The sequence below is a fragment of the Nannobrachium achirus genome, assembly GCF_963921795.1.
Source record: "Nannobrachium achirus genome assembly, chromosome: 9".
In the NCBI taxonomy this organism is placed as follows: domain Eukaryota; kingdom Metazoa; phylum Chordata; class Actinopteri; order Myctophiformes; family Myctophidae; genus Nannobrachium; species Nannobrachium achirus.
In genome coordinates this window covers 2,986,530-2,999,406 of record NC_137818.1, presented here as the reverse complement: position 1 = coordinate 2,999,406, position 12,877 = coordinate 2,986,530, and the positions used below count along the sequence as shown (strand labels likewise).

At 40.9% G+C, this 12,877-nt stretch overlaps 1 protein-coding gene across 3 annotated transcripts in view; it reads right to left on the bottom strand.

The window, feature by feature from the left end:
• The window catches only part of LOC308292084 (glutaminase kidney isoform, mitochondrial-like), a 97,208-nt gene that overhangs the window by 26,700 nt on the left and 57,631 nt on the right, over positions 1-12,877 (bottom strand). For all 3 annotated transcript variants that reach the window (XM_080734312.1, XM_080734314.1, XM_080734313.1), the window contains exons 6-7: positions 9,633-9,796; positions 4,355-4,413 (exon numbers count right to left, since the gene is read on the bottom strand). In XM_080734312.1, the coding sequence (XP_080590438.1) occupies positions 4,355-4,413; positions 9,633-9,796 (223 nt within the window). The remainder of the gene's footprint in view (positions 1-4,354; positions 4,414-9,632; positions 9,797-12,877) is intronic.

Genomic DNA, 12,877 nt, shown 5'->3' with positions numbered 1-12,877 from the left:
TAGCATTTGTTTTTAGGTTTTTAGAAACCTTGTTTTACGGATTATATAGTTTTTTTCTAGATATATATTCATTCACATTTGTTATATTGCTGTTGATGTACTGACACTTAATCTTGTTTATTATTGTGATGATTATTTGCTTATTGTAAGTCGCTTTGGATTAAAAGCGTCTGCTAAATGCCTAAACTGTAAACTGTAAACTGTGTGCCACAGTGCTACTGCCAGGTACACAATCTCTGCTCTGCATGTCTGCATTAATATACAGCATATAGTAACAGTATCAATCACATCGGACACTGTCTGCTAATCTCTGTGCAAAACCAACACGATTTGAAAAGAACAGATAAGTGCCTACATTCTCAAATGTAAAGATAAAAGATGTATTTGGGTTTCATTCCATTTAGTCTTAGACTTAGATTTAGTCTTAGTCTTAAGACTTTTTAATAACAACATTTAGTCTTAGTCTTCTGAAATTGTTTTAGTCTAGTCTAGTCTTAGTCGACTAAATATCAAAATCTTAGTCGACTTATATTTTTAGTCTTAAGGCCCATTCCCACTGGGCCAGATAACAGATAAAAAAATCTCTTTCTCCAGATATTGTTCCATTCAAAGTGGATGGTAGATACAGATAAAAACAATATCTGCCACAGATATTTCTTTTATCTGTGGCAGATATTTTCTTTATCTGTATCTTACCATCCACTTGAATGGAGAAAGAGATTTTTTTATCTGGAGAAAGAGATTTTTTTATCTGTTATCTGGTCCAGTGGGAATGGGCCTTTAGTCTTAGTCAACAAAATGAACACTGCATAGGAGAGATAACAGGCAAACGTTGACCAAAATAACGATTCTCCTACATTCTCACACATATTATGTAATTAAGTAGTGCAGATGTTGAACAATAATTTACCTCTTGAGAGCAAAATGAAACCAAATGGTTTCATTTCAAACCAAATGGTTTCATTTTACGCTATCAAGAGTTAAGGGTCCATTTGTTTACTGGGGACCACCTGGCTGGAACCCCCTCAAGGTCCACTGGTGGTCCCCGGACCACCGGTTGAGGACCCCTGGTATAGGAGACCAATGCAAAAATCAGATGGTTAACTTAATGTGAAATTTTGTTTTCTCACTCAACAGTAAACAAACCAACACAAAGTTTAAGTGTACAGAGGGTATCTGCACATTTCTAAAGTGACAATTTAAGGACTTTTTAATACCTCTGAAATGACAAATTAAACATTGTCCAAATTGTCAAATATATAGAGGCAGAAATTGTGAAAATAGCAGATCTACATGCTCACAACGCCTCACGATGCGAGGCGTTGTGAGCATGTAGATCAGCTATTTTCACAATAGAACCATGTTATACCAAATGTAATGTAGCACTGTAATATCGATCATTCCGTTCTAGACAATAAGCAATCCTACTGTTTGAATGCTGTACAGACGCACACATGGAGCAAAAATAATGATAGAAAAAAAATACAAAGGATTTTCTTTTTCAACTTCAACTTTCGACTTTCTCTGGTGGGAGTCGACTTTGTGTAATGAAGTCGACTGAGTCGACTTTTTCGTTAATGCCTTAACATGTAGTCAAGGCTTCATGGGGTGATTTATAGAAAACAAGTCTTTCTTTTGGGGTGAACTATTCCTTTAATCTAAAAAAGTAATGGGTAGAATAATCAGTAATGAAATGCAGCCCTGCTTGATTCCAACTAGAAATGTCTCACATTCTCTTCAGTCTCTCTGACATCATGCCAACTGTTTTTATCAACAAGACATGGTTTCATGACCTTTTACATTCTGTTGACACAACCGTGGAAGCATCTTCCTCTGCCTCTGTGTGTAAATAAACACACTGGCTTATCAACTTAACCCAGTAAGACCTGAGGCTAATTCTACCAATGCCTTCAAATCAGTTATTGTTCATGCCATGGACCTCCATAATGATGCTGTATGTAATTAGCCGTGGATCACACAATCTGAAGATATTTTGTGCTAGGGACCCCCAGAAGAGAAGATTCCAAAATGTTAAAAAAATAGATGTACAAGCTCACAGCACGGCACAAAGTTGACGTGCTGTGAGCTTGTAGATCTGCTATCTTTGAATACGTTATAATCTTAACTCTTGAGAAGTGTAAAATGAAACCATTTGGTGCATTGCTTAATTTACAAGAAGTCTGCACAATTAGAGAATGCAGAATTATTTAAAATGTGTGTCTGTTTTGCCTGTTATCCCTCCTATGGTACCAACATCAGTACAGCATGCAATTGTGGACAAAATATTATACTATTATTAACTACAACCAAATATAACTTAGGTTTTGGGTTCTGAGAGGCTAAATGTCATCACATGGTGCTTCACGGCTCAAATCTCTAATAAATCATGGACCTTGATGTGAAAAGGGTTGAAAACCACTGGGGTCAAATGATAAACACACACACGTGGTTGAACGGATGCATGAACTCCACCCCTCCCCCCTCCCCCCTCCCCACCCCACCATAACATACATGCCAAGCCAGTTTTACACACACACACACACACACACACACACACACACACACACACACACACACACACACACACACACACACACACACACACACACACATTCGCCCCCTCTATTGATACACATTCTCTTTATTGGTACTGTACTGCTCTTGTCTTTGTTTTTTTTTGTTTTTCCCTCTTATCTATCTTTTCTTACGTCTCTGTAACTTTGTAAATAACTGTATACTGCTGTGCTTCTACTGGACAACTGAATTTCCCCCTTGGGATAATAAAGGTATCTATCTATCTATCTATCTATCTATCTATCTATCTACACACCTTCCTCCTGTGAGAGCCGTCATTGGCCAGACAGACACACGCCCCCTGTTGTGAGTGTGCGTCTAAGAAGGAGGCACGTTGAACCTGACCTACATAAGATAACAGGCTAATCTGTGGCGTCAGCTGGCAGGGACAGCTCAGTGGACCGCCCTCCCCGCGCGGGCAGGGACAGTTCAGTGGACCGCCCTCCCGCGCGGGCAGGGGGGGCAAATCGCCAGCGGTAGGCTACGTACAGTACCTACGTACAGGCAAGGACGTGCTGGGCCCCTGATTCAGCCCAGATAAAAGAGTTGCAGAGGCCCTCATTGCACGCCACAGAGAGAGATCTCTCTCTATAGCGCTGCTGCTACTCAAAGATTTGCCATTTCAGATCATCACAAGTGACAAGCCAGTGGGCCAATTACATGAGTTATATTTGGTTGTTGTCGGGTGGAAACCTTGTATGTCCAAAACCGTTTGTTTTGTATTTATCATTTAAAAAATTATTTAAACTAGTGAAAACAGACGATCTACAAGCACACAACGCCTCGCACCGCGAGGCGTTGTGTGCTTGTAGATCTGCTGTTTTCACTACTTTTGTGCAACGGCCTTGTATGATGAAGCAGGGCTTTGCTTTGCGAAAAAAATGTACACATTTAAAACTTGGAGATACGAGGTTTCTGCTCGACAGTGACGATTTACTTTGTTGGCCGCCCAGCCCCCAAAATGGAATGAAGGCCGACATTTTATTTTTTATTTTTTTTCCCCTAATGGCCGGCCTGGACCGGCCGGGAATGAACCAGCCGTTCGGGAGTTGTCCCGCTTTTCCCAATGGCCAGCACGTCCCTGCGTACAGGGGTGGATGCCCCCTGCGCCCGGTCGGATGATGACTGTGGGTTAATATATGTCACTGAGTGGGGTACTAGGGGTGTAACGATACATTTTAACAGCGATACGATACGCATCACGATACATGGTTAACGATACGATACATGGACGATATTCGTTCATTCATGGAGATACGATACGATTCAATGATTTAAAATCGATATAGTAACTATTTAGCAAAGAAATGAAATATATATATATATATATATATATATATATATATATATATATATATATATATATATATAGCATATATATATATATATATATATATATATATATATATATATATATAGCATATATATATATATATATAGCATATATATATATATATATATATATATATATATATATATATAGCATATATAGCATTGCGAATTAAAATTAAGTTACTATATCGTTGCACCCCTATGGGGTACATTTCTGCAACTTTTTGTTTTTGTTTTTGTTGTTACTGTATATTTCCAAATAGTAGTCCTACTGAAAACTCCTTTTAAACGCCCAGGGTCGGACACCATTCTGCGTATTATAAACACCCCATTACAAATAAACCGCATGGCATTATGGTAAGCAGCAGATAATATACTGTAAGCTCACATGTGACCTTGTAGAAGGACTAAGAACATCTTGAAGAACAATGTTTAGATGTTTTTTTACCTTTATAAGAGAAGTGATGACTATGGCTCCAGCATTCACCATAGGGTTGTGTGGTTTGTCTGCAGAAAGGGAGGCATCAGAATAGGAAGTTATAACATGAATGAAACAAATTAGAACATTTTGTAACGATAGGAGCAGTCAACACCGCTCAAAAATATGCAATCTATAAGCTAACATCAACACAATTTGTTGTGAGTTTGTAGCTTGACCTTTTTCTTTCAGCCACGGAGATCTGGTATAAAGGGAAATACTAGAGGACCTAGTACAGATCCCTGGGGAGCCTCCCGCTCATTCAAGTATACAGTTTATGTTGTGTTGTATATGGGTTAGTAGTAGACTTTTTTGACACCTTATCTATATCGATGGCCAAAACGCAAAACCTCCTATCTGAAAAATTCACTTTGTTGGGAAAATGAATAAGAAAATGACTACTATTTCTTGTCACATAACATTTTTGGCAAAATGAGGGTCAGAAGGACCTTGCAGACAGACTGACCATGTGCAGCATAGCCTGTTGTCCTCATTTCAAGTGAAATCCAAAAATCATGAAATTTGCAGATAGGAGGTTTTGTGTTTTTTTTTCTTCTTTCTCTCTTTTTTTTTTTTGGTGCATTTCTCTTTTGCTGTGTGTACATTGTACAATCTTTTTCTTTTCATACTTCGGGCGACTGATTTTCCCGCTTGGGATAATAAAGGTATCTATCTAAAGGTATCTATCTATAATGGAAGTGGTCACTGCAGTTCATTCCCTGCACCTTACAGTAGCTGCTCTGTGCGGTGCACTGTTGCCAGCATATTTTATATATATATATATATATATATATATATATATATATATATGTATAATCACTGTGCTGTACACTGTGTTGCCAGCATCACAGTACAATCAGGAGTGCAGGTGGAACAAGCTGACTCATCAATAAGCAGACACAATCTGGGAACACAATCATTAACGAGACGGCCAGGATTAATAACAGCTCATTGTTGCTTCGTCGCGGCTGCTTGTGCAACAGGCTGATTAGCGTGTGGGACCACAGTATAGAGGCTGTTTCACCTATAGACAGGGGCGTCACAAGGGGTAGGAAAGTGGGACTGAGTTACCAGGGCCCAAGGTGGAGGGGCCCTAGTAACTTAAGCTATTGAAAAATAGCAGATATACAAGCTCACAGCGCGGCACCGAGTGCCGCGCGCTGCGAGCTTGTAGATCTGCTATTTTTGAAAAGTCGTGAAAATGTGCGCAAATCTTTCAATATATGTATTTTTTAAGTGAACGTTTGTAACTCAAATTTTGCTTCTGGGAACTAAATATTTTGATATGGGGGGGGGGGGGTCCTTCGCATGAAAAAGTTTGAGCATCACTGACATGGAAACATGGGTTTCTTGGCACACATTTTCACGATTTTTCAAAAATAGCAGATCTACAAGCTCGCAGCGCGGCACTCGGTGCCGCGCTGTGAGCTTGTATATCTGCTATTTTTCAATAGTTAACATTCATGGGGGGGGGGGGGGGGGCCGCAGTGAATCCTTGTACCCAGGGCCCAGAATTTGGTGTGACGCCCCTGCCTATAGATACATATTGTATCTGATATCTGCTACAAGCTGATAACGCTGATTCCTGGGTGCTGTGTTATCAGATATATTGTATCTGATATCTGCTACAAGCTGATAACACTGCATCCTGGGTGCTGTGTTATCAGCCTGCCTAGAGATGACCGTCCATCTGAAGGTGTTCTGGTTTCATGTTTCTTGGGGTGAAAGAGAGAGACTCTGTCTCCCTCTCACCCTCTTTCTGCCCACCGATGACTAGGGATGAAGCCTTAAACAAGGGTAGCTCGATAACCCCATAACAAATGTATCGAGTACCCGGTATCAATAAGCTTTGGGCTTATCGAGCTTGTTATCGAGCATAGCGGCCCATGATGTCATGTTTAAACAATCAAGAAAAGAGGCTATCCGTAATATAAAGCCATTTAACACTTATTGCACATTATTACCCGGCCTGTTTGGATTCTTGATTCTGATTGGTCGAGCGCTGAAATCAGAGGTCTGTTATTTCTGGATAGCAGACCGCTCAGCTCAATAACAGACCGATGGCTAATCAAAGACTCAGAGCAGCTGCTGCAGTCAAGCTGCGCTGCATGAATTTAATGTCGTATCCAAAATGTCAGCCATGTAAACAACCACACAGCGACATTTAGAACGAAACGTTGCTCTCAAGAATGTTTTAAAAAATATTTTAAGCGAGAAATAGACGACGTAGTATCAGAAAATGGATTCTATCTAATCAGCACTTCCTTGTTTTCCAAGGCGACCGTGTCGCGCTGGGAGGACGCCCAGCGCAACACTTGTGGAACACTTCCAGCCGTCTGTAAACAAGGAAATACTTTGTTTTGTTTTTAGTTTTCAGTCAAATTATTAATTTTATTTAGTAGCCGGGTAATAAGCGGGATAAATACTGGCTCCTTGGGGGTTGTTCATATATAACATCCCTTCGAACTGATAACTCGGTTATCAGTCCGTCGGGATGTTATATATGAACAACCCCCGCGGAGCCAGTATTTATCCCTTACTTAATGAATGATTTTTTTAATGATATTTAATGATATTTGTTACTTTTGTCAGTTGTCATCTTCATAGATGGTGGTCAGCCACAAACTCAGTCACAACAACTGGACAATAAAAAAAGATACCAGTTCTGTTCTGAATGTGTCGTCTCATATCTTTACACAAAATATTAGAAAAGGCTCAACAGTGGGCTGGATAAAAGCCTGGATCAATAAGCAGGATGGATAAGGTGATCATTATCAATACAAATTAACCAGCTCCGACTAAACTGGGCCTGTGTGTGTGTGTGTGTGTGTGTGTGTGTGTGTGTGTGTGTGTGTGTGTGTGTGTGTGTGTGTGTGTGTGTGTGTGTGTGTGTGTGTGTGTGTGTGTGTGTGTGTGTGTGTGTGTGTGTGTGTGTGTGTGTGTGTGTGTGTGTGTGTGTGTGCGCGCGTGCGTGTGCGTGTAAATATGAAAACCGCTTTGCGTGATTTTAGGGCAACATATAGGAGCAGTGTCCAAAAATGTGTTATGCAAGAATCGGCCTCATGGTGGCGCTAGAAGGCAGTCCAGTAATTTTAGGCCAAAATTAGGCTAAACCTAAAACAAATTGCAATAGTAGCAAACTCAACTGATTCTGTATCCTCAATATGTCCTTAGTAGGGATGGGTATCGTTAAGATTTTAGCGATTCCGATTCCGATTCCGGTTCTGCTTATCGATCCGGTTCCTTATCGATTCTCTTATCGATTCTCAGCCCCCTCGCCATGCAGGGGGCTGGTCAGAAATAGTGGCCAATGGTCTTTTCTACCTCCTCCACTCCTTATTCTCCTCCTGTCATTTTCTTCTTTTTCTAGTTTTTATTTATATTTTTCACCCAAAAAAGCTCAATCCAACGTCCCGTTTTTGCAGTGCTCAGAATGTGAAGGCACAACTTATTTTTTTTACAGTGTAGCCCTAATATGGATATAATATTGATGCCAGCTGATCATTCACTGAAAGGCCTAAAGTTAAAAATACATACTACTGTATATAGCCTATATTTGTAATTGCTGTGCCATTGCTGCTATGTCTGTGTCACTGTTAGAGCTGCATGATTATGGCAAAAACTTTATTTTAAAATTATGGCTACATATTGAGATAATTTATTTCAAATATTATTAAAAATATTATTATTGAATAAATATTGTTTTAAAACGATTGTCTTAAAAGCTAAAATAAATAAGGTTGCATTTGTTGTTTTCAAGGTGAGAAATTTACCTTATGTCACAGTAGTCTGACTCTAGTCTATTCCTTTCAAATATTTAAGGGCAAAATATTACCTCATGACACTGTTCCTGTTGTTTGGGTTGTAAAACCTCTGTAAGGGACTTAAAATGTTAAATAATACATTTCTGTTGCTTAATGTACTTTGTGAAACTATCGGAGGATACTATAACGACTTTTAACGGGCTTCACCTGGACATGCATTGATTAATCCAGCGTGCGGACAGACACACAACGACACCACGCAAAGTGAACTGACTTTTTTTTTTTTCAACAACAGAGAAACGGGAGGTGGTTTTCCTTTGAAACTGGCTAAAATAAAGGGACATTTAGGCTATAGGATGGCTTTTTCTGTACCTTGCAGCCTTGCAAGAGCTTTTGCAAAGCTGTTGCTTTCTGTTAAATGAAAGTGAAAGTAAACTCCTTCTGCATGGACCGTCTGGAGGCAGGAAAGCCTGGTGACACGATGCTTTTTTTTTTTCTCTTCTTCTTTTTTGAGACGACATTGACAGACACAGGATTATGGAATATATCCGTACATTGCAAAGGTAACCAGCACCATCTGTATTATGTAGGCTGCCACTATAAAGTAGACTGCCTGCTACTTGTTATGTTTGCTTTAGTTAGTCACAGGACCAGAGCATCAGACAACATGTTGGCTGCTTCTAAACAAGGCAGCGCGTCGCGTGTGTGACGTGATGTCATCGCGCATATGCAGGAATCGATAGCAGAATCGTTAAGGACATTGGCTAACGATTCCATGGAACCGAACCACGGGCAACCGGTTCTCAACAAGAACCGGTTTTCGATACCCATCCCTAGTCCTTAGTGAGGGGAAAAAAGTCCCAAGGAATCCCATCGGGGCAAAGTTTTGAAAACGACCTACCTACCTTCACTTACTATACACTACACTATAAAGGAAAAATTACTCCCAAAAAAATCTGCTTTAAGTGGGATGTGAGGGGTCAAACTAGGGTTTTTTAATTATTCTGAATCCATTGCAAGCATTTGTTTTGCATGAAAAACATTCCTTGGGCAAGAAATGGCCCCTCAAAATGATGGTTTAGTGATGAGTCATCAATTTTCACAGTCTTTTGGGGTCCGTTTTTAGCCCAAGGAATGTTTTTCATGCAAAACAAATGCTTGCAATGGATTCAGAATAATTAAAAACCCCTAGTTTGACCCCTCACATCCCACTTAAAGCAGATTTTGGGAGACATATTTTCCTTTATAGTGTAGTCAGTGTATAGTAAGTGAAGGTAGGTAGGTCGTTTTCAAAACTTTGCCCCGATGGGATTCCTTGGGACTTTTTTCCCCTCACTAAGGACATAATGAGGATACAGAATCAGTTGAGTTTGCTACTATTGCAATTTGTTTTAGGTTTTTTCATATAATGACTGGACTTCCTGCATGGTTTAACTGAAGCTCAGTCATGTTAAAGTTAAATAAGTCCTTCTACAGTGGCTCACCGTCATCATCCAGTGTCATCTTGTTGAACCTCAGCCCACTGGGCTCCTTGCCAACGTACTGATGCACCAGGTCTGTTCCGTGGTCGTGGACCGCGATGGCGTACTCCAGAGGCTTCACGCACGACTGCAGACAGAACGGGATCTTGGTGTCGCCCACAGAGTGTCTGCAACCATCATCACATCACACCACAGCACCAGGAGATGGAGAGGATAGAGGATCGTTAACCCATTTAGGCCTGAACATATTATGACGCAATATTTTATGCTTTAACTATTGAAAAATAGCAGATATACAAGCTCACAGCGTGGCACCGAGTGCCGCGCTGCGAGCTTGTAGATCTGCTATTTTTGAAAAATCATGAAAATTTGAATTTTGACCAGATTCTATAAGTGTCTTTTGAATCCTTCTAAGGTTTTGATGTCAGCAATCTGGCCAGCCATCGTCAAAGAAAAGGTCCTTTTCACTTAACTGGAGCTCAGTTAGTCTGTTCTTGAGAGACTACTATGTCAGTGGTGCTCAAACCTTTTCATGTGAAGGACCCCCAAAATGATATTTATTTGGCCACGGACCCCCATCTCAAAATATTTAGTTCCATGGACCCCCCAGAAGCAAAATTTGAGTTACAAACGTTCGCTTTGAAAATACATAATATTCAAAGATTTGCACATATTTTCACGACTTTTTCAAAAATAGCAGATCTACAAGCTCGCAGCGCGGCACTCGGTGCCGCGCTGTGAGCTTGTATATCTGCTATTTTTCACTGGTTAAAGCGTTCAATAATTCTAGGCCTAAATTTAATGAACACAGAATGTCTGCAACCAGGACCACATCACAGCACCACAGCACCAGGAGATGGAGAGGATAGAGCAGGGGTTTTCAAAGTGGGTAACGGGGCACCCCGGGGTGCCGTGATGGCAGTCCAGGGGTGCCGCGAAATCATTGGAGAATATTTGGAATTCATTTGGACACTTGAAAAAATATTTAGTATCATTTTAAACTTGAAGTACAAAGTTATTTTCAGTCAGTTCTAACCAAAATGGCTATTATCTCAACGTTTTCCTCGCAACATAATCACTAAAATATGCTGTTTTCACTAGTTTAGTACATTTTATAGATGATAAATACAAAACAAACGGTTTTGGACACACAAGGTTTCCACCTGACAACGACGATATGCTATGAATATAAGGTGCTATAATGTAGGAGTGCCTCAGATAAAAAATATATATTTATGGGGTGACCTGAGACAAAACCGTTTAGAGGATCGTTAAAGAACACAGAATGTCTGCAACCAGGACCCCATCACACCACCAGCAATTAATGAAGCAATTAAGCATCTTAAAGGACAACTCCAGATTAAATCACATCTAGGCTTGTGTACTGTGTTGCAGGCATATATATATATGTATAATCACTGTGCTGTGCACTGTGTGCCAGCATCTCTACGTACAATCAGGAGTGCAGGTGGAAAAAGGCTGACTCTGACAACATTTCTCAATAAGCAGACACAATCTGGGAACACAATCATTAACGAGACGGCCAGGATTAATAACAGCTCATTGTTGCTTGGTCGCGGCTGCTTGTGCAACAGCACTGATTATCGTGTGGGACCACAGTACAGTATAGAGGCTGTTTCACCTATAGATACATATTGTATCTGATATCTGCTACAAGCTGATAACACTCCTTCCTGGGTGCTGTTATCAGCCTGCCTAGAGATGACCGTCCATCTGAAGGTGTTCTGCTTTCTGGTGGTTAACTCTTTTGCTGCTTCGGACGTTCCCGTTCGCCCCAATTTTGAACCCAGCGCGCTGCCAATACGGCTCGTTCTTTTTGCCTTGTCTGATGACGGGAGATGTAAAAACATCTCCCGTAACGCTGCTCTCAAAAATCCACCGCACGTTAGCAATAATGCAGTCCCAAATCACTTCCTTCCATGATCTATGAGACTGTGGCAGCTCGTGTGGGACAACCAAGGCATGGATGTGTTTGTAATGACAACTAGTAACACATTCATGAAATAAAAAAAAACACTTTTGATAGTGTATAAGTGATTGGCTTATAGGCTCCACTCTATGCTATGACAGCTGCAGGGGAAACTGGACAGGGGCATTTCTGCTTAATAGACCCCATGGACATGCAGTCATTTGGGATCAATATAAGTAGGAAAATGAGCCTAGGTGTTATTCAGTGCGGAGTTGTCCTTTAATGGTCAGAAAACGTTGTATTCTTGTAATTGCCAGTGCCTTTCTGCCTTGCATTTCAGGCACTGGATCACTGGATCACTGAATCACTGAATCACTGGATCACTGAATCACTGGATCACTGGGTCACTGAATCACTGAATCACTGGATCACTGGATCACTGGATCACTGGATCACTGGATCACTGAATCACTGAATCACTGGATCACTGGATCACTGGATCACTGGATCACTGAATCACTGAATCACTGGATCACTGGATCACTGGATCACTGGATCACTGAATCACTGAATCACTGGATCACTGCATCACTGCATCACTGCATCACTGCATCACTGCATCACTGGATCACTGGATCACTGGATCACTGGATCACTGGAGTTAAACTGCATTCTAGAGCAGTGGTTCTCAAACTGTGGGTCGGGACCCCCAAAGTATTTTGGGGGGTCCCCAGATGTTTAGCTAAATGTTGACATTGTTTTCTCACTCAACAGTAAACAGACCAACATACAGTATGTATAAGTGTGGCTGTGGGGTATCTGCACATTTCTAAAGTGACAATTTAAGGACTTTTTTTAGTACCTGGTCAAACATTGGTCAAATTGTCAAATATTAGAGGCATAAATTGTGAATATAGCTGATCTACATGCTCACAACGCCTTGTGAGCATGTAGATCACATGTTTTCACAATGGAATAGATTGAGTCAAACTAAACTCCTACAATTCCAAGTGCTTGTGCAGGATGGGGGGTGGGGTGGGGGTCACGGCTTGAAAAGGTTGAGAACCACTGTAGTAAGGGAAAGTTAGCCTATTGCTACATCAATCCAAGGAAGGTTAGGCAGGAACAGACAACACCCGGAAGTTGGCTCACCATGGGACGACGCCATGACACTTTTGGGTGGCGGAAGTGACGAAGTGCTCATAGACGCTAATGTTATTTTGGGTGGCACTTCCGCCACCCAAAGTGTCATGGCGGATGGCCATGGAGCCTAAAATGACGTTGGTGACTGTTCTTGCTGAGACCTTCTTTGCATCAA